This window comes from Anopheles marshallii, chromosome 2 (assembly GCF_943734725.1).
Source record: "Anopheles marshallii chromosome 2, idAnoMarsDA_429_01, whole genome shotgun sequence".
NCBI classification, from domain to species: domain Eukaryota; kingdom Metazoa; phylum Arthropoda; class Insecta; order Diptera; family Culicidae; genus Anopheles; species Anopheles marshallii.
The window spans coordinates 63,450,366-63,473,329 of NC_071326.1; the positions used below are offsets into that span (position 1 = coordinate 63,450,366).

General features: G+C 40.7%; 5 protein-coding genes across 5 annotated transcripts; 2 read left to right on the plus strand and 3 right to left on the minus strand.

Annotated features, from left to right (window-relative positions):
• Positions 1-3,649: 3,649 nt before the first annotated feature.
• On the minus strand, positions 3,650-4,003 carry LOC128707492 (mitochondrial import inner membrane translocase subunit Tim8). Its single transcript, XM_053802446.1, has 2 exons — positions 3,902-4,003; positions 3,650-3,820 (listed from the first exon to the last, which is right to left on the minus strand). The coding sequence occupies exons 1-2, from the start codon at positions 4,001-4,003 to the stop codon at positions 3,650-3,652; spliced, it is 273 nt and encodes a 90-aa protein (XP_053658421.1).
• A 629-nt stretch (positions 4,004-4,632) lies between these two features.
• On the plus strand, positions 4,633-5,609 carry LOC128708992 (F-box/LRR-repeat protein 20-like). Its single transcript, XM_053803975.1, has 3 exons — positions 4,633-4,676; positions 4,811-5,463; positions 5,548-5,609. The coding sequence occupies exons 1-3, from the start codon at positions 4,633-4,635 to the stop codon at positions 5,607-5,609; spliced, it is 759 nt and encodes a 252-aa protein (XP_053659950.1).
• Positions 5,610-10,707: 5,098 nt separating this feature from the next.
• Positions 10,708-14,471, minus strand: LOC128719534 (clathrin light chain). Its single transcript, XM_053813161.1, has 6 exons — positions 14,300-14,471; positions 13,068-13,169; positions 12,226-12,258; positions 11,582-11,771; positions 11,273-11,284; positions 10,708-10,891 (listed from the first exon to the last, which is right to left on the minus strand). The coding sequence occupies exons 1-6, from the start codon at positions 14,469-14,471 to the stop codon at positions 10,708-10,710; spliced, it is 693 nt and encodes a 230-aa protein (XP_053669136.1).
• A 322-nt stretch (positions 14,472-14,793) lies between these two features.
• LOC128718385 (DPH4 homolog) lies at positions 14,794-15,243 on the minus strand. Its single transcript, XM_053812012.1, has one exon. It carries the CDS (start codon positions 15,241-15,243, stop codon positions 14,794-14,796), a length of 450 nt encoding a protein of 149 aa, XP_053667987.1.
• Positions 15,244-15,395: 152 nt separating this feature from the next.
• LOC128718386 (NHL repeat-containing protein 2) lies at positions 15,396-17,916 on the plus strand. Its single transcript, XM_053812013.1, has 2 exons — positions 15,396-17,009; positions 17,089-17,916. The coding sequence occupies exons 1-2, from the start codon at positions 15,396-15,398 to the stop codon at positions 17,914-17,916; spliced, it is 2,442 nt and encodes an 813-aa protein (XP_053667988.1).
• The last annotated feature ends 5,048 nt before the right edge of the window (positions 17,917-22,964 follow it).

Below are 22,964 nucleotides of genomic sequence, written 5' to 3' on the forward strand. Positions count from 1 at the left end.
ACAAATCCCAGAGCACGGCCTTATGTGCATTAAAATAATACAATGTCGCGCTGCATAGTGTATTCATGAACAATTATCTAGTTTTAGGGATTGTCATACGATGTCTGTGTAGTGTTACGTGAAATGAGCGTTACAGGATTCGGGCTTGTTTCAAGTGCTCGACTCAGACCCATCAATGGAACTTGCAACGACGAACTTCGCTTCGTTCTTAAAGACGTCGAAAAATTACTCCTCAATAAACGCTCACCTGGGCGGTTCGGTAGCATGATGGTAGCACCGCCGGTCTTCACAAGAACGGACCGGACCAAGATCCAATCCGGAACAATCCCCCGTGGGCAAGACTGACTATCCAGCTACGGGTATATAAAGTCACAGAAAGCCAGAAATGGCAGGCCAAGACCTTTTGAGGTTGCTGTGCCGATAAAGAAGAAAAAAACGCTCTCTACTATCTAACTACGAAGCGAGTAAGACACACATAATATTTCCAAAGCAATCAGAATTCCACTAAATAATTTCTCCGAATTGTTTCTGCAAATTCCACATTCTCGTTATTTATCAAATTGTTCATACATGATTGTACTTGATAGAGCGTAGCACCCGCCGCTAGAAAATAGCAAGTGCGTTGGCGTTCTCCGCCTGTATCGTCCAGGATTCACGGCCATAGAGGACTACTGGACGTATAGCGGTAAGATGTATGCTGCATTTCGTGTCTTGTGGGAGTTTTCTGGACTCTGTAACGGGGTAGGATCCGAAGCCCCTCGAAGGTCCCACATGCTTTCCCACTCAACTCCTATTCCGTTACGTCTTCGTCATGCAGAGTGGTGAAATGTGTCACCGCATATCCAAGCTTGGGTGCACGGGCTAGTCCCAACCCCTGGAGCGGATGGTGGCACATGGCAAAATAGGAGGGGGGTAGATAGTCGAACTCTCTGGGCTACCTGAACGTCGGAGGGACAAGCAGACGCTAAACTAATCTGTCACGAAGCCCTCCAGAGCTACTTGGGGGCTTGGGTGCAGGGCCAGGCCCCTTGCTTCAACTATTCAACGAACTACAGAAAGCATAAGGAATTTTCGAAACGTACTTAACGGTATACGACCTACGCTACGTCCCCGGACTACGATTTTTATTGGCTCATGGAACGTACGCACTCCGTATAGAGCCGTAGCCTTGAAGCAACTGCATGACACCCTAGCCACACTGAACATTGACCTCGAAGCTCTACAAGAAATCCGGTGGCTAGGGAACGATGTGCAGAACAGGCGTGGTAGCAACGGGAGCTTCAAGGAATCAGAGTGCGTTACGGATCCGGAAGAAAGTTTTGCTAAGAGATAGCAGGTCGCCGAAACAACTTTAGACCTAAGGTGACCTGTTGTCGAAATAAGGATGGAGATCTGGTCAGTTACCAGCCAAAAGGTCGCCTCGGGATGAGCTCAGTATTTTGATGAATTATTAAACGTACAGTTTAACGAGAAGCTAGCGGCTCCACTAGCAGTTAATATCATGCTTCTGCCACCTACCATTGACGAAATCCGAAAGGCCATCCATGGGCTCAAGAATAACAAGGCACCAGGCACCGACGGAATAGTAGCTAATGAAGGTGCAGCCCTAGAAAACCAAATTCGTCAAATTATTGCTGAGGTATGGGATAGTGATTCGATGCCTTGTAAATGGAATCTTGGTATCATCCACCCCATGTATAAGAAGGGAGATAGGCTAGAGTGCAGCAATTACAGGAGTATTACGGTGTTGAATACCGCCTACAAAATATTCTCCATTATACTACAAGATCGTCTTGTCCCATTCGTAGAAAAGGTAGTTGGGAACTATCATAGGGGATTCCGAAACGGAAAACCACTGACCAGATGTTCACCATGCGGCAGATCTTGGAGAAGATGGAGGAACAGTAGCTACATTCCTTCCATCTCGTTATCGACATCAAGGCCGCATATGACAGCATAGCTAGTGTAAAACTTTACGACGCAAAGAGTTTGGAGATACTTCTTTTACTGTGTCGTCTTGGAGATCTTATCACTTAGACTTGCCAAAACCTTCTGATCTTAAAACTAAAATTTTTGATTCTTTTATACAAGAGCTCGAGCGAGCAGATCCGTGATCCGTTTTAATTTTTTTCTCTAACGCTAGTAGCGTGAACGCTACAAGCTCTTTTGGAAGTCCGGCCAAACTTACCAGACTAGTACGAATGACAATGACCACCGTCACATGACAGCTGGTGGTGGATGGAAAACTCTCAGGTACCACCAAGGGTCTGCGCCAAACCCAGCATGGAGTACTAGGCACATCAGCGCATCGGCAGGGTTCGGATCAGGTCGAGGAGTGGTTTAGTGGAGTCGCATCGGCGGCTTGGTCCGCTTCACAGGACACGTCGTCACATCCTCATGCTCAATTCAATCCATAATACTTTACGTTTCATTACGAGTTCCAACCGGAGTTGGATCCTATATTTTTTTTACTCTTCCTGGTTATTGGGTACAATGCACAGATTCACTCCTTTCACAATCTCTACTTTACCACTTCGGTCTTCGATCGACGATTGGACGGAAACTTCCCGTCGGAGTTTGAGCCATAGCTGTTTTTGATATGGACATGGTGCCGTTTTTATATCGTTTTTTGGTCCATCTGTTGCCTCTTATGTGTTGGTAAATATGTTCTTTTTTTTCGCTAAATAGTCCTTTTTTCGAATCTCTTGTTTGGGCCTACCTACAAACAGTGGCGGATCTAACGGTGGACGGAGTGGGCGGCCGCCTAGGGACTCGTCGTGTAAGATGCCCCGGAAAAAGTTGTTTAGTAGGTAAAGTGTATGAATTATGCCAGGGGGAGGGGGTCTCAAACAAGGATATCATTGTTCTCGTCTAGACCTGAAAAAACTTCCAAACTAACATTTTGTTAGTACGCACTAATCTCTCTAGGTGAGGCAGGTTTATGTCTTGGCTAAGGTTTTATTTTTTACCCACGGCGCTTTAGTCGCTACAAGCTGTTCGCCCGACTCTTCAAATTGGCGCTTCTTGTTCCGGAAGAGTCATGTCTGTTGCCTTCTCAGTCGTGCGCGGTTCTCCACGTTCTGTCCAGTCTTACGCTGGAATCCTTGGAGATGGATTGAAATGGAGCGCTGCATTCTTCTCGTCTGCACTCATCATCAAACCGTGCTTTTTTCTGGTTACGTGATTTACGGCCGATAGTTCGCTCGACTGTGCTGCTGATAGTCTGTTTCACCTTCCGCCAGTGATCATTAATGAACATCAGTAGTTCATCGGGCAGCGCAAAAACATAGGAAAGTGTTGCAAAATGTCGCTACTGCCAGGATGTCTTAATTAATGCCAGGACGTTGTCAGTAGCAACATTTAGCACCAAACTGTCCGAAATGTGCGTTAGAAGGAGGTTTTCAAAAAATAATTCAATTTTTGCGCCCCGCCGAAGATATTCTACATTCTAACAGGCCCGACAGTAAATTTCTATATGAAAAAAAACCAAACTGAGTTTGACATCACTGGTGTAGAGGTATTTTTGTGTGCCGTTATGCACATATATTTAACAGAACACCATCATGCTTAGGGTCGAAACTAAGAACTACTCCCGAAATGCTTTCCCCCCACACGGCCAAGTAACACTGTACCGGGCATAGTATGTTCCTTACATTCCTTGGCTCTTTTGCAAACTTTGCGCAAAACGCTGCGTTATCAAAAGCGACGTATCAACGAAACGGTTTACACAATTCGCTAAACATGTTTCCGTCCGGCTGTCTAGTTTGTTGCTCGGTTTCTCCACACATTTGTCCCAGCAGATGTCAGTAAACTCATGGATCTACAATCAAAATCGAAGCGTTAAATGAAATAATCTCCAGGACATTGTGTCGTTTCGGGGGAAGTTTGTGGTTCAACTTACCTGTGCACTGAGCCGGGCACGTTCGTTTTCAGCCATAAGAAAATCCTGCAACTCAGGATCGACGTTTGGTTTGGTCGCGTCGCTACTTCCAAAACTCGACATGGCTGCAAATGGAATGTTTTATTACTTTTACTTGTAAAACTTGTTAACTATCGCAATATTACATACCTGCTGATGAAATTATTTACCGTCCGAATAAGAAATTGACAAGCTCAATTTGACAGCCTCGTGTTATTATGCAATGCCAAACTATGGTTTGCACAACATGTCCATTTCGGTCAAAACAAATGTTTTCCCAAATAACATTTGTCGCGCGTTTTTTTTTATTTTTGTTTCAATTTTAACCTCTGATATCCATAAAAAATGTATTATCAATTCTCAAACATGCAAAAAGCGATAATGTATGACAATAATATGCGTTCTGCTAATATTTGCTGCTAAGAAATATCGTGTCCGCTTGGAGGCACGCAAACCGTGACACAGGGTAACCCAAAATGACAGCCTGCTTGGTTACTTTGTTTATAAACATTCATGTGCGTGTGTTGCTACGTCGCTTTTCGCCATTCAACCGTGAATATTCGTTGTAAATAGTGTTCCGTTTTTTAAGTTGGTGTTCGCACACGTTACGCGTGTGTCCTTGCAATTATTCCCAAGTGCCCCCAGATCCCTACCAATTGCGGCGTTTCCGACGGCGTGCAACTCACTGGCAGCCACCACGGAAAGCTTCAAAAATGAGTATTAGAGCTGGTCCACAGCCAGAGACGCTGTTTCACTCGTACGTATAGCGCACTGGTCATAACCATATGGCGTGACCTTCTATCATCCCACGCACATTTCACTACCATTTTATCCTCCTACGCAACAACCGCTCCGCTTGGTGGCTCTCTCATCACTCCACTACACCCCCAGGTGCATCCGGTTCGTAGCAAAAAATCTACAGCTGTATAAAAACATCGAATATCTGGAGTTGCTGCCGGCACTGGTAAAAAATGCCATCTTTCTGAACGTTGTGCGCGTTCACAAAGGCTTTCACGACGAAGAGCTACCCCGGCTGCTGCTTAACTCGTCCCTCACCAGAATAAACCTGTCGACATCGACGATCACCGACGGTATCTTAATGCTGATGGCTGAAAAGTGTCCTCACCTGCGTAGCCTTACCCTAACCGAGGGGAACTATCGGTTTACTCGCAACGGTCTGCACGCAATGATACAGCGACTGGGCAAACTGCAGCATTTGTACGTGAAAAATTGCCCAATGATCGACGACGAGTTTGTACGCGTGTTGACGAGCAGCTGTCCCCAACTGGACACACTTGATCTCGAGTCGTGCAAGAACGTTGGTGATGGGTCGGCAGATTGTTTGAGCGGCATGCCACTGATACGGCTTAACGTTTCCCACACGAGCATTACGGACAAATTCCTAAAGGCGATCGCCAACGAACGATGCGGAAAGACGTTGGAAGATCTGAACGTGGGCCACTGTCCGATTACTAGCGATGGGCTGTCGGCATTGTCCTGGAACACGATAAAGTACATTGGTTTCGAAGGATGTAGCATCGAGGGTAGGTGGAGCGGGAATGGCTCTTGGAACAGGAAATTAATTTGTTTTGCTTTTGTGTGTTTTTTTTTTTAATTTGTTTTTGTAGATCTGGAAATTGTAGGGTTTGGGAAGCATCTGAAATACATCTACTGGACCATCTCTAACTGATATAGCAGAAGCAGCTGGAATTACCACATACCTTCAACTACGCGAACAATACAAAAGGTAGCTATCTGCACAGACTAATACACTTAACTCATTAGCTGTCAACAAACATTGATACGAATCCTTTTCTCACAGTGTAGCAGCACAGTGAATATAGCAATATTCCGTATAATTTTAATTTAGAGTTAATTTTAACCCATGAATTTTAAAACGAACAAAGTTTGTGAATGTAGTGTTTTTTGACGCGTTCATTTACCGTTCAACATATAAGGCAATATAATCCAGTGATAGCAAATAATTAAGCAGACAAAAAGAAACAGTCGCAAAATAAAACATGTTTCCTATTTGCTGCGGAACCGGGAAGGAGCTATTATTATACCATGGACCAACAAAGCTAACAAACGTACGAAATGAATCTGTAAACTCCTGAATGGAAAAACATGTTTAAATTACTCTCTCTAGATGATAGCTATATTTTAATGGATGCTTGTATGTAGCATCGCTGCTATTATAATCGATTCACTACTACTTACACACTGAACTATGTATTTAGCACCCAAACACAAGCGTTACTGGTAATTTCACTAAATTACAGAAATTAAACTATTTCCAACTACTACAATTTATAGCAAAACAGAGAAGCAATCAATTGTAATACTAATGTGTAAGTTAAACCAGCACGTAACTGTTAAAATACTGACCCACATAATAGTGTAATAGTGGGGCAACCGTTTAGGAAAAGAATTTCTCCCATTTTCCCCCCTTACATCCATCTAGCACGTTTTCCCGCAGATTTAATGCAACTAATTACAATAAAATCCCAAAAACACACGTTAGACTATACGATACGTAGCAATGGAAACAGGATTTTCTAATGGACCATTACGCATAGTATGATAGTAGGTTAGCTACACGGAGGGCAATACAACAAGCATCGCTAGCAGTGTAATAGCGATACAACTATTTTAACGAGATAGCACGTACGGTGATATTGTAGTACGCACTGTACAAGCATTGGCCGGTAAAGTAAGAGTAAAAATCAAATATATATATGTACCCGAATGAATAGGCAAATGGTATGTGGAGGGTCATTAGCCTAGCGCGGATGCTATGGTGGTTAGGTTTTATGGTTGCCATTTACTTACACAAAGATACATATAGAATGTATTGCATGTGCAAACGCAAAACGACTCGTAAGAAAACACAACAGGAATCTGATTTGTTTGCAACAGTATTCAAACAAACACCATGAAAGATCTCAAATCAAACCAATGCTCCAAATAGCCGCTAAAAAAGCATTACTGGATACTTTCACTTACTACAAAAATGGTTCGCATTGTCAACTGGACGCTACGTAAGCAGTAGCGTTAGTTGAGATAAACGTTTAAGTTTGTTTTGCTGTCAGCAAAACTCATTTTCAAATCAGCCAAACTCAGTTTATCACCCAGTCGGATCCAACGTCCCAAACGATCACGATCACTACCACGTGTTTGTGGTCACACGATAAAAAATGTCCATTTCTCAAATGCACCAATAGTAATGTAATAATATTTGAACGAAGGCGCACAGTAAAACAATGCATTTTAAATCGTGGAAAGGGGGTTCAAATAATCCGTGTTTTTTGTTTGTTTGTTCGCTAGAAAAACTACTATCCAGGCATACTATCCAGGCATGTATAACAAATCTCCTTAATAATACGAAGCTACAAAAAGTTACTAATAATCCGGACCAACAATGAATTAGGGGATGATGAAACGGTGAAAAGCATAGAACCATTTACGGGCGTGTTATGGACCTTAGTTAGCGATAGTTTGCAGTATACTAGCGCAAATAGTTTTATGGAATGGTAGCATAAAGCAATTAATGCTACGGACGTGTAACAGCTTTAAACATCGAACCAAAAAAGCAATAGCACTGTTCGCGCTAACCGGTGTGTATGCTTGAGCTGGAAAGGAAGGCAAGAAAATGTAGAAAATCGGCAATACATTTAAACTTCTCCCTTGATAATCGTATATCCTTCCAGGTGAAACCACAAAAGTAAAAGATATTCAAATAGTTCATGCAAAATTCAAATTCTTCGTAACTCACACCAAACGGAATGCGTTTTTCTGTGACGAAAGAAGTAACAAACGATTAAGGCAATGCCGAAACACAAATAATGGGCACACAAATTTCATGCTACGATTTATACATATAAGGCACAGAAATTGCACAAAGGAAATTTTTGCTATTGTAACGAGGCAATAATGAGCGGTATGGTGTGCAAACCAACTGGTACAGACGTTTTTAAATCAAAATTTTATAATCGAACGTAACGGAACGGATAAGGTGTGGTCGCTTTCAATCCAACCACGTTAAGCCATCGAAAAGGTACTACTGAAATGCATACAACTAATAATAACACAAAGCAGACTACTACATATATACATATACATATTAATATAAATGCAAAATTATTGTAATCGAAAACACCACTATTGCTAGATGCAAAACATTGTTAGTTGTTAAAATGTGTAAGTGCATCGTAATCCCGATCGTTTATATTTTCTTCTCACACCTAGTGCTAATACAACACACTACATGCTACACAAAACAACAGCACATGCACAGGTACACAACCACAGACCATTCACTTACGAAGCCAATGCCAATCGTAAAGATTTTGGAGAAAAGGTATTTTTTATAGCAGTTCAGTAACACTTAGTATTGATAGTTATTAAGCGCCGAATTTTAGAGCGTGTTGGAAACTGTTTGGAGTAATTTTAGCAACTAGTTGTTCTAGTTCCCCGTTCCCCGCATACCGAATACCAGACCTTAGTTTAGAGCGGTTTTCTGGAACTATCAGGAACCAAAGTTAGAGTTGATTAGCACTAAATGCTTATCCTAGCGCTTATTTGAAGAGGCTATTTTGTAACGAAGCTTATATTCAAATACTATTATAATTCTAGGTATTATAGTTTCTTCACACATATTTACATCTTCTACCATTAAGTTAACCAGAGATAAAAAAACTCCAATGTTTCAAAGTCTTTACAGTCCTTCAACAACAACTACCGTTAAGTTACTAATTATATAGCAAAAACAAGTTACGTATATAAAAAAAAACACCAGTATGGTGGAGATATTTGGTAACAGCTATAAGTAAATGTAAAACTTCACTACACTTCCATACACTTCTTGGCAATAACAATGTTCTAAAAATACTCTGTTTCGCAACAGCCGCAACAACAGGCTGGAAGCGCCACCACACGCAGACCGTTTAGAAGAGCGATGGAACAAAGACCAATAATTAATGCAGCATTTTTATCAACCATAAAACGATATTGAAATCAAATTCACGACGATAATAAGAAAACAGGCACGAACAACAGAATTTTTAACAATTTCACACCTCATTGTAGTACTTTTTGTACCGCTGGAAGTTGCACTACTACAACTACAATCTACTACATTATTTTTTATTGTTTTTGTTTTGCAAAAAAGAAATGGTGGCTGCAGTATTTGATAAACGATAATAAAACAGAAACGTCTTGTTTGTTTTACTACCCCGCAAACTTTATATGTGTTTTGATTTTGACTGCAATATAAAATGGGTGCGGTGAGATCCGACAGTCGGTCAGACACAGAATACCGTTATGAACTTGAACGTAGCGGATGAGGAGAGAACAGCAGAGATCTTCATTACGACAGTCCTGACAAATGCGAGATGTCCTCGGCATCCTTGGACAAAGGTCATCAAATACCTAACATGTAACAAGTCTACTGACGACGGATTTAAACTCTTCAAGATGGGATCGGTGAAACACGGTGCTATGCCCGTACAATTCTTTACAATCGACCCGATTGTAAAGAATTGTACAGAAGGAACAAGAGGAAGTACCAGAGGAGTTCTATGCACTGGGAATTATTTTTGTATTGGAACACAATGCACCACCAACCAATCAAGTACGAGTATCGAAGATTCGCTAGAATTCCTAGGCATAGCGTTTGGCATCAACATCATAGGACGAGCATAAGCGGCGGTATGCGAAGCGAACACTCGACCGAATTGCGATGCCTTATAGATTGAATTAAGGATTTTTTTAGTTTGTAGAGCCTTTGATCCAATATAGCTACATTCGTCTATAATTAATATAAAGGCGACAAACACGCAGTACCTGCTTTTCGTAAGCTCTGTTCAGTAAATGCTATGCCCAGGCAGTTAGTTGGCGACGATATCTCGAGGTTGCAGGATTCTGTTACTTTGGTACGATCGTAACTTAAGCGTAGATCAGCTGTGGTTTTTTTTTCGTTTCGTAGTTTTCGCTGATATTTTCGTATTATTTATGAATTCGTATAAATTATGAATTATGAAACATTTGCGAATATATTATTAGAAATTCCAAATGTTGGCATTCCGCATTCAATCGCTAAGGTGGTTGTTGATAATAGTCACCTTTATAGCCGTAATGTACCCACCAAATACAAAGTCATACTTCCTAACAATAAAATTTGCCGTTTAAAACATGACGAATGATTGATCCAATCGGATCGATTACAGCTAGCGTTCAGCACAATCATGTCAAAAGAAAGAGAACCTCAATTTAGGTTTTTTTTTTCATTTATTTTCAATTCGGCTCTCTTTATATCTATCTGCTTTGTCGCATATGAATGTTTCGTGTTTGTCTACGCATGTGTTTATCCTAACGAGAGAGGAATTTTGTTTTTATCTTCAACTTGTTACTTAGACAGCGTATAATATATACCATATTATATTATTTTCACGAATCGCTTAGTAGTAGCATCAACACTGCATGCATCGATAGTATTATTAATTCTGCAATATCGGTGATACTATATCCGTCTAATTACTATTTATATTATCTCAATAATTCCATTATTGTATTATTGTTTTTAGGGTTTCTCGCTTGCTCTAAAGCTCTCCCCTGCCCACCAGTTAATCTTTCCTTCCTTAAAGCAGTATTGCACCTCGCAGTTTTCTAATGAAAAAGAATGTACTAATAACACTTTACTGCCAACTTAACGCCTCATTGGAAGCGCAATGTTGGTGATGCTGTGGGATGGACCATGACCGGAGAGCGTTCGTCGTTTCAAGCCCTATTTAAACCTTCTTGGTAGCCTGAATCGGGTTTTGCTTGAGCTGCAAAATGATGGAACGCATACGAGAGATGTCTTTGCTTGATTTGTTCGTCTTCGGGTTAAAGTCACACAGTTTGGCAATCCGTTCCCATTCGGTACCCGGTTCTATTTCATCCGTCTCGGCCACGAACTGTTTTTCGGCATTTCTGTAATCGCATTAAAACAAACAAATCATTTGATTATCCGATCGTTAAAGACATTGTGACAAATGTCGCTAGGAGATGAGAAGGGGAAGAAACATGTAACATGCCAATCGTTATGAATTACTAATGTCGTTCAACCGATGCACACGTTAGTAACAATATTATGTACTACAATCGGAATTAAGTTTTTTTATGCAAAAATGGTATTAGCACACTTCATTCACTTGTTGAAGGATTTTTTTCAGGAAACACACTCATCCAACTAATCAATCTAGTCGCAAATCATATTAATTGAATTAAAAAAAAAACAAAATAAATAGAAAACATAAGCCAAACCAAACTGTAACACAACGTTTTTGTCTGTTGGTTTTTTGTTCTACTTACTTGGCCGATTCCCTGTGTTTTGGCGCATTTTATCAAACAATTCGCGCAAAAGTTGATTGGTTAGTACATTACGTTTTTGTTTTTTTTAGCAAAAGAGAAAAGAACGTTTCAAGTGGGTTAGAAATATAAAACCAGAACTATCAACAAATGTTGGTGTGTATGTGTTGGTTGTTGTTTCGTTGCGGAATATCAACTGGATGTTGTTAGAACGTGCCCACCCACCCAGCTGCATACACACAACAGATATAATCCTGCAGATGATGGTGGGTGGTGTTCCATACAGCACGATAGCGCGATCTATCAACTTACCTATTGGAGGCTTTCGTCTTAGAAATCGTTTCCTCGTGATGTTTGTACCAATCTTCCAGCTCCTTGCGGGCTTGTTCGCGCAATTCATCCTTCTTACGCTCTTCCTCGCGATCTTTCTCTTCCAGCCGGGCCTTCTGATCTTCGCGCCATTTGCGTATTTTTTCCGGTTCCTCTGTCACCTGCTTCGGCACTGTATAGAAATGATACGAATGTACCGAAGACATCGTTAGTACAAATAATTTAGCTGCAACAATCCTTCTTTAAAAGTTTAACAATGAAGAAAGAGATGTAAATATTTGCCCCTTCTGTATTATTTTACTGTTTTTTTATTATTATATGTATGCAAAAGAAAGAACTGCGAATAAGATATTATATTTGAAAGCAATTATTCTACCAGCGCTAAGTATTAAAATTAAATATCTTTATTTTGCCAATGCAAACACTACCGCAGCCATTAAACGAAGAGTTTGCAATAACTACACTGATCAAAATCACTTTGGGTACGCAGTGAAAAACATGTACAGCGCTTTTTAATAACGAGAACAATTGACGCAAATAAGGAAGAAAAAAACATAAATAAGATGATATTCCGGGTGCAAATTTTGTCTATTTGATAAGATTATATTTTACAATGAAACACTTACCTGTGAAGCCTGCAAAATCATCATTATCATCTTCTAAGAAATCGAGAAAAAGAAACACATTTGTACAAACATTATTAGACTAAAAAACGAAACATATAACGACAATTAATAACGTAAACTTAAACATTACTTAGCACATAAGCGAAACGATTGTTTTCTTATTGTGTGTCTGCTTCTTTGTGAATGTTGTTTTATGTTTGAAAAATCATGCCCAAAGATACGCAAAACGTAAGACCTCTAAAACAAGGGCTCCGTCATGTCATGATTATTACCATCAGATTTCGATTCTTTTTCAATTCATTAAAAAGGGCCGAAAGGTGTAACTTATACTTCATGCTAATACAACACGCGCTATCGTTGACATGCATTACTGCCGACGCTGGCACTGATTGCGAAACTGTTTATCGCGGTACATTCGGGTGGATTGGATTTACTTTCGGTAAATATGTGCGGATCGGTAATTCAAAATTAAGCATTTTCAGTTGCAATCCAATTGCACAATCGAAACAAACTATATACGATACACAGGGGTATAGGCTCGTGTATGAGTTTAAAAGGGATACATCACATTTCTCCTAAAAACTAGATTATAAAAAGGAAAACTGTAATAATAATGTGTAGATTGTCAAGCTATGGCAAAGCGAATTCTTAACTTTGAATATATAGAAGTAGGAACACAAGCGGACAAACAAAACGGTGATCTAAGTGGACAGTTACCTTTCCTACTGATGAACTATCAAGGAAGTTAATTTGCCATTACAGTACCTACTTAAACCCGGTAGATGCTAGTAGATCATATTTCTGAGTTTAGTGTAAACCATTGTTGTTAGTAATTTATTTACCTGTGTTGTGATAATTATCGGCAGTAGTGGACGGATCTTGCGCATCAGCATTACTGATCATTTCAAAGCTTCCATTTAGCTCATTTTCGAGTCCTGTCGATTCTGTGTTTACGTGTAGGTTCGTGTGTACGATTGTGTGTGATTGTTTTCCCATATTTTATTTGTTAACGAAAAGAACAACGTTCGAGAGTATTTAAAAATTTAGCAAAAATGGTGTTGATTTAAACCGGATGGAATAGAATTGTTTTGTATTTTTTTTTTTTTTAATATCAGCCAACAATGAATGGGTAGTATTGTTTGTCGTTAGTAGAGACAATAAATATGCATATCAATCATATGGTTAACAAGCGACGAAACGAAGTCAAAGTAAGCCAAACAAACAGTTCGTTCCATATGGCCCCCCAGTAAGGCGTAATAGTGTGTTGATATGTATCCGGAAAAAGAAAGAATAAAGAAAACCATGAAACGAACAAAAATTGGATTAGAAAATTACATGCTCTTTCCTGCATCAGCTTGTTTGTAACACAAAAATTATTGGCAATGAATAGATAACACATAAGGTTTGTGGACTGATACATTTTTGTGTACCACACACATGTAATATTTAATGTAATCTAATGATTATCATAGTGACGACCCGTTCAAAACAGGAAATGAAGTCTTTTGGGCCAACAGACAAGCAAACGCACGTCGAAGACGCGAGACCATGTTCGTGGCATCCGATATGGCATGGTGTATGCATTATTAGAAAACATAAATAACAACATAGCATCGGAGGAGGAGGCTGTGCGAAACAGTAGATAAGCTTTTACATATAACAACAGTACGTGTATGTGTGGGCTGGACTGTACGATAAGCACATTTATGATAGCAAAGCGCTACTAATATGTTGGCGGAAAAGGTCTTCCATTGCGATCTACTAGGAACTCTGATCCATTACACCACAGCTGTCGGTGTCATCCTCGTTAATTGGATTAACGAGGCAAACGACAAGCTACCGAAATAAGATACTTGAGCCAGAGTATGTAAGTAAGCTTTTGGGGATGATTTCAAACATGGTCCATTGTACATTCACACGAAGGAGGATGCATTCGGTGCCCCTCCAATGGATGACTAATATACCGATCATTCCTGGCACCCTAGCAATACGACGGATGGGCGGAACAACCCTGGATATGACGTATCTAGGGCCGCACAATTCTATCGCAGCAATACATTTGGTGCATACGAACCTGATTTCGGCACGGGGTCACCATTGACGGAACCATTTGTGTCCGTCGTTGCCGCACCAGCCACGGGCGGAATTTCATCCTCCAGTCCAGCGAGGGCGTTCTGTTCGCGGGCCAAAAACTCTGCCGCCGGGTCCACTTCGGACTGCTCGAAATTATCGCCGAATGCGTTCATTATGACGAGGAAAGTTGTTTTCTTTTCCGCTCAAACACACGAAACAAACTTTTGCACGCCGATTTTTTGCACCAAAACGCGTTTACTTTGCTGGAGAACGGGAAAATTTCTTCGATCCAATTTTTTTAATGACGCGACGGAAAAATTGACATTTCGTTGACGGTTTGCGCTGTCAAGGTAAATACACACGAGTCGCGAAACGATCAGTTCGGAAGATACGCACAATCAACAAAAGAAAACGATAAGTTTGAATACCATCCGTGTTTTCCTTCTCTACAATAAATATTTGATCGAAACATGAATAATGTTTCTAAACACAATTTTAGTGCATTCTCCCTAAATTAACCTGCACCACAAGAGAACATTCGTCACATGAAACGTAAATCGGTTCGTGAACGGGGGTTTCCTCCGGCAGAATATAATATCCACCGCAACGACACGTGTGGAAACAAAAGTTTCCCTCTTCGTCACGTTCAAAATCCGCATCCGTGAGTATTTCGTTCACGAAGTATTCTTCCGTCTGTTGCATCAGTTCGGCATCATAAATTCTTCGCAACCGATCATCCCGCAACGTTTTCCAAGCCTGATCGATACGGATGAAGTGGTCCGATTCGTGTGCTTCCGGTAGTTTACATTTTCTTTTGTCGGGATGATACTGCAAAGCTAAGACTTGATAGGATTTTCGAATTTCTTCCAAAGTGGCGTTTTGAGGGACTTGTAATACGTCGTAGTGCGATATTTTGCGTTCTACGGTTGTGCCGGTTCGTGACATTCTGTCAACAGAAACACTACAAGAAAGGAAAATGAGATAAAGAACGAAACACTTTTACGATTTTGCTGTATTATTCACACTTCCGTACCGTACCGTGCGTATTTTACTTGACCTGCACAGGTCACCAGAAAGCAAGCTGCTCCAAAACACACATGGCTTTGTTTGTTATTTTCGGACGTTTCTCGCGAATACATACCATCCGTCAAACCACTGCATTCCAACACAGAACGTCACCGTTCAAAACAATAGCTGCAGTTCGTGAACGCTCCCGAAACTTTCATCACCTTATCCAGTGTCTTCCCAATTTCCTTCCCAACGTCGTCAAAATAGGTTCCAGCATGAGCTCATCGCCCGAAGGTCAGGACATGATGGAAGTCTTGGCCTGCAACAGCAATCAGCTGGCGGACGATCTGCTTGCGGCCGGAAGTAACGCAGGGAAACGGCAAAAACTTGTGCTCGACTATCTCAAGGTAGCCGATCGGGATGGCAAAAGTGTGACGGCCGAATTTCCGGACGGATTGGATTGGTTCAATGTGACGGAATCACTGACGCTACAGGGTTCCCTGCGGGGGAAGGTGGTTGTGCTGGACTTTTTCACCTACTGCTGTATCAACTGTATGCACATCCTGCCGAATTTGAAGCGCCTGGAGCACATGTACCCGATCGAAGAAGGTCTGGCAGTGATCGGTGTGCATAGCGCCAAGTTCAAGAACGAGAAAGACTCGAACAACATTCGGGCAGCGGTTGAACGGTACGAAATTTCGCACCCCGTCGTCAACGACAACGTGTCGGCAATGTGGCGCAAGCTGCGTGTACAGTGTTGGCCAACACTAATGATATTGGGACCACGAGCGAACCCACTGTTCGTGATTATGGGCGAGGGAAACTTTGATGATTTGAAGCTGTACGTTGGCAGTGCGATACGGTTCTACAAGGAGAAGGGCGAAATTCAGCGCCATTCATTGCCGCTCAATCTGTCCGGCACGGGTACGATTGCTTCGAATATGAAATTTCCTGGCAAGATTGCCTGTTCGATTCCACCCATGGATGGTGCTAAGGATAACAACGAGGAGCAACTTTACGCCGTTTCGGATTCGGGCAACCATCGGGTGTTGATTATCGATTCTGCCGGTACGGTGCTACACAAGGTTGGTGGCAAGCAGAGTGGATTTTTGGATGGCAATTTCTCGAATGCGCGCTTCAACGCTCCCCAGGGCGTTGCGTTCCAAGGATCAGATGTGGTGTTCGTAGCAGACAACGAAAACCATGCGGTGCGTAGAATTGACCTGAAGACGCAATTAGTAAGCACCATTGCCGGAAACGGTACGCAGGGTAACGATCGCATCGGAGGCAAGAGTGGACGCGATCAGCTGCTATCATCTCCATGGGACGTAGCGGTATATTCGACACGAGACCTAGATATGTCGTTCCACGCGGACGAAGCAAGCGTTCCATCAAAAGATGTGTTGTTGATTGCGATGGCTGGGATTCATCAGATTTGGGCCATCTTTCTGGAGGATACGATTTGGTGGAAGTTCAAGAAATACGGTGCCGGTACGTGCTGGGCCATTGCGGGCAGTGGCCATGAGCAGAACCGTAATACGTCTTATCCACACAGTGCCGCATTTGCTCAACCATCTGGTTTGGCTATTAACCGTGTAGCAAAGGAAGTTTATTTAGCGGACAGTGAAAGTTCCGCTATCAGGAAAATCTCACTCGCCGATGGAAAGGTGATGGCCGTGGCCGGTGGAGATCGAAATCCGTTGGTAAGTAGCCACAATGCATTCCATACTCAACCATCATCCATCCATTACTTAACATTAACCATCCGTTGCGTTCTCCCAGGATCTGTTCGCTTTCGGTGATGTGGATGGAAAACAATATGCGGCAAAGTTTCAGCATCCTCTCGGTGTGGCCTACAACCCGATAGACGGTTGCATTTACTTCGCGGACACGTACAATCACAAGATAAAGAAAATTGACGCATCGACAAACTGTGCTACGACATGTGAGTTCCGGGTGGCGAATGGTACCGTTCGACGCTTCAGCGAACCGGCCGGCCTTTGTCTCGATCGTTCTGGGCAGCTGCTGTACATTACCGACACTAACAATCATGAACTGCTGGTGGCAAATCTTGCCGATTACAGTATCCGTCCAGTGAAGTTAAACTTCCGCGTACCGGAAGAACTGGACAGTGTGGGTGAAAATCACCCATCGGGCACCACGCTGAAACCAACCCGTCCAATCACAATGCATCCCGGTGCTGGACAGAGTTCGTTGCGCCTAACCTTCAATCTAACCTTCCCCGGTCAGACAACCAAACTAACCGAAGGTGCACCCCAGCAATGGTCCATCGAGCTGCCATCGTCTGAGTGGAGTTGCGCGTGCACCAAGGGTACGATCGATACCGCTTCCGGCCAATCACTTCAGTTGCTTATCGCACCACCAGCAAACGATGCGTCAGTTAACGGTAACGATCCTTCACCGATTGTTCTCAGCTTTAAGCTAAATCTTTGTGAAGGGGATGTTTGCTTCCCGAAAGAATTCACCGTGCTACTAGAAGTGCAATACTCAGCAAAGGAGGTCGGCCACACTAACGTGGAACGTTACGACGCACAGGAAACATACGAGGTGCAGCTATCACGCGAAAAACTATCGCTTCAGCAGTCCTGAAACTATCGCGTACAACGAACAAAAGCATTTTAATGTTTTGTTTTATTTTTTAATCACGTTTTAAGTCGTTAATTATTGAGTGGTGTGCACAGTAAGATTTGTGTCGCCATATGTATTCGATTGTTTTTCATTTCACGTACACAACCGAGCTTATCATCGATATGATACAGATCATAAAATTACTCACCACCCATTTCTTTTGTTTGGCCATTTGTTAGAGCCACTCAGCATGGATGATGGGTACGTAGACGCGATTAGCCAATGAACAGATAACAATACATTTCACTAGGGCAATCATTGACGACGAATGAACTCCAACGATGTAGCAGTGCAGTAGTAGACAGGATGGATTACTAAAGGAAAACACATAATAAATTTTCTGTACATGAAACAGCTAAACGAATGCAATAGGTCTATGTAACAGTTAAGACCAAAGAGAAAACAACAAAATTCTATGCATATTGCACTTGCAGATAAACGTCTCATCACTGATTGGTTACGAGCCGCATTCTGAAATGCAGTAGCATCGTTTTTTTTTTTAATATTCCATATGTAATGTGTATTTTAACTTATTAGTAGTCCAATGTCTTCAGACGACCGGACGACGGACTCAGTATTTGATGATTAACCGATTGTTTCAATGAGCAGACCAGGGATCCACACTAACAGTCTGGTGCGTAAGACCCTCTTAACTCTTTCTAGTTGAACTTGCACAGAATCCGGAAATTATTTCGATGATGCCAGTTCCAACTCGGACATCCACGAATGAAGCTTTACACAGATTCGATTTCACTTTTCTAAAGCTCGGGAAAAGTGTAAAGATGAAACATCAACGTCTACATATTCCAACCTGAAAAGGATTCAGAAATGGTCCCAATTGTACCATTTCATATTGGAAATCGTGTAAGTCAATCGAGATCTTGGATCTCTCCTGCGTGCTAGAAGATCCAACTAAAAGTGGAAAACTTCGGGATGGAAGTTGTTGTGATCATCATTCATATTTTTACTCGTAGATACATAAATGTCTATTTTGTTAGGCAGGACTATCTATGTCGACACATTCTAGTTCTATTTCAACAGGATCCAGTAAAAGCTCCGATTTTACTAGATAAAAGCATAAACCCTGGTTCGGGCTAGTGATCACTACTCTACTAGACCGCTAGATCACTTTTTCTACTACGTTTAACGGTTCCCAACGAACTATTACTTCGAAACTTCGAAACTATTACGTTTATACAAATGAGGAACAAATCGGATTTTTGTTGTTGTAAAACAATAGTTTAATTATTGACTATTATCAACACATTGCACCTCCAGATTGATTTTGGATAACCAAACGTTCAAAACCGTTCAGAGCAGCAAAACATAACCTGGGATGACGACATGAGTGAGCATTAGTAATAATCCTCATGGCATGCAGTTAACCATCCCGTTGTGGGAAGGAGGCAAAACAGTAAGCCAAATTTATCCTTCATACATTCCTTTTTCGGATCAGTTTTGCCGGTGCGGTATCGCTTCAGGGTGAATTGTGACTACCTTTTTTATATTTGCATTATCACTTTTTGTTTTATTTTCTTTAGTGTGATTACACCATATTCTTTTTCCATCCGTCAGTTTTTAGATTTTTCATGTTTTCATTTGTTTCAATTCATAATCATTCTCGATATTTCTTGCAGTATGTTGTATTTGCGATCAGTGTAAGTGTATTTCCTTATCGTTTACTAATTGTCTCTCTACCACGGTACGTTGCTTCTCTCTACATCCTTCCTTCTATAATACATGGTTCATTGCGCGTGTCTTTCTCCATTCTTCCCATTTCTTTTCAAAATGTAATCGTACGTTAGTGCTTTTGATGTCATAGTATGCATACTTTCTTGTGTCCTTTTACGCACTTTTCATATATCTTACGTTAGTGCTTTTGTTGTCATGGTTTGCGCACTTTCCTTTGTCCCTTTTACGCACTTTGCGCATTTTACAAATTATCTTACGTTAGTGCTTTTGTTATCATGGTTTGCGTACTTTCTTTTGTCCTCTTTGCTTTGCGCATTTGACAAATTCGATATATGCTTTCCTATTAGCTTGTAATTTCGTTCTGCTTCGTCAATGTCAATGTTCGTCAAATACGAAAAAATGTTGTTGGTACTTTTTAGTCACTCTTCCGACATATGCTTGGACTTGAGAAGCTATCGTGGCAGACTTAATCGCAGCTTTCGCAAAGTTGCCTTACGAGCCAACGATGAAGTTTGCAGCGACGCTTCCTTTACAGGAATTGCCATCGATTTGTTGTGATATAAAAGCAACTCAAACGGATCTGTTAGCGGCAAAGCAAGACAAAGCGACTACGTCTGAATGCCGTTATGCACGAACAAAAACGAAACTTTGCTTTAAAATACGATGTTCAACATAAAAACCCTTGGAACGATTAACTTTGTACAAATGAAAGACTTCTTCGTGATTACACAATTATAAAAGTGCTTATAACGATTATATATTATGATCGTTATAAGCACTTTTTGCGAAAAGAGTAAAAAAAATATAACGTAAAAGAATGTTTTTATCTTTTGCTTTTCATTATTTATTCGTTACAGTACGACTTCAATATATGACGTTCAAGCTAACTATTAATTCAGTTCGTTCATGTGTTTTGTAAGAGATTTATAGGAAAAAAAGTTATTATTAAATTTTCCTTTATAATCAAAAATAATTAAAATGTGCTGGTGGAAAAGTGACAATGTGAATCTTCAGAACAATTTTCGCAATGAATTTTTTAAAATTTCGGTGCAGGTCAGACAGATTAATACTTTTTTGTAAACAAATTAGTTACTTTAAAACACTTTACTTAACAGAAACTGTTATGCGAAATCAGATGCAGTCGTACTGTCATAGCTACTAGTTCATCTCAGCGTTACTGGGAGCTATATTAGCTTGATGATGCTAATTCGAGACTATTGGAAACAAAATTATATCAACTGGTTTAAGGGACTTGAGGTGTGCATAAAATCACGCAACATCAAAAGCTGCACCCACAGAAATAACGATTAGAAGCCTATCGTCTGCACAAAACTTATCAGTACTAGCGTCAGCATGCAGTTGGCAAGGAAAGAGCAACTTAAATTAAGAACTTCATTTTTTCCTTTGTAAGTTACTCAAAATTAAGTGGGAAATTCATAGTAACTTCAAAGGATATCTCCCCAAAGGTATTTGGTGGTGGAAGTGTAGTGTAGTGTCGATTAGCGCCAATAGTTGATGCCACCAAATCGCGCAAGAGTGTGTACATGATAAATAATCTAGATTTATGATTAATTGTAAAAATACATATATGTAAGAATATATATATATTGTACGTGTATATATATATATTTAAGTAATATGAATATCACAACATTATGTCTGCATTTTCCTCTTTCCCGGCAAGATAATTCTCATTTTCGTGTTCGTGTTTGTTGGTTACAAACCGGTTGGCTAAGCATTGTGGCGTTTAAAGTATTGGGAACCAGTGAAGGTATGAAAACACAGCTGAATACGAGCGTAAACAGCAGCAAAGAACGGTTATGTGCCGTATTTTTCATCTTTAATTTCTGTATCCAATAATAATGAATTAATTAAGAATAGGAAAAAGAACTGAATGCTTCTAACAATCGATTTTTGCTGCTGTTTATTTTCAGAGAAAAAAAGGTTCGTTAAAATAATCGCCGTTAGCGTGAACAAAAAGTTTAGTAGTAGTTCAGTATAACAGACGAAGTGAGTAGATAAGTACACATTGCAAAAGGTCACGCTCTTGAACGAATAGATGAAAACATTCTTAAGTACGGTCCCAATTCGAAACAATTAGCCATGGTTATGCTAAGAATGATCTTTTTTAAAGAAGTATCTTTAAAATGTGACACCGTGCGTTTCAAAGCTACCTAATGTTACGAACTAGAGACAGAGAGAGAGAGACAGAGTCATTTTCAGTGAAGTGTGAAACACATTATTGTATCCACTAAATAGTGTTTAAAGAAAATTTAAATTAGGAATCTAATAGCAGAAAATAAAAAATTAAATATTAACATATCAGATCAATATTGCGAATAAATGAAAACATTCTTAAGTACAGTGCCAATTTGAAACAATAAGCCACGGTTATGCTAAAAATGATCCTTTTTAAAGAAGTATCTTCAAAGCGTGACACCGTGTGTTTCAAAGCTACCTAATGTTACGACTTTGTTATAGAAATACAATGTTGTTCAGTGTAGTGTGAAACTCATTCTTGTATCCACTGGATAATGTTTAAAGAAGATTTAAATAGGAAACTTAAAAGAAGAAAATAAAAATAAAAAAGGTACTAACATATCAGATCAAACCCTAAGGTTACCTGTGTGCAGCGCATAGTTGTTCACCAGTTGTGAAATACAGACGAAAGCTCGTCTCGGAGATTACTTCGTATGAGATCAATATCGTTGTCCAAGAGTTTGACAACAAAATTGTGTTTACCTTGAATAGCGTAGCAGAGTAAAAACCTTCCCAGTTGCAAAATTTCACCACTGCGGGAAGGAGAATCTAAAGCATTAATCAGGCTCAAAGTTCAAAGGAGAAAATATCAAATGAATGTAAGAATAATGATAATCCCGCTACAAAAATAATTATGCTAATGCTGGTCATTAAACGAACGGATCATTAGATTGTAGCTGCCGATGCTGGTGATGGGACTGTTGGTTTTGCTGGTGATATTGCTGCTGATGATGAAGATGGTGATTAGGTTGGAGGTGAACTGGATGGTTATGTGGCGACAACAGCAAGGATGGAGAATGTGACGAAGAAAGTAAACTGTTCGCTGCCGAAACGCCCAACGATTGATGAGCCTGATGTGCGTTCAGTTGTTGTGCCAGATTGGCAACGCTGGCACTAATTATGTTACAACCGTTGCTGCTGCTAACAGTGGTGGTGGTAGTAGTCGATGTGGTGTTAATGTTGCTGTTACCGGGCAGGCTTACAAACAGCGGTAGGGATGACGAGGTTAGCGCTGAGTAGGAGATGTTGCTGGGCGGAAAAAACGATCGCTCATGCGG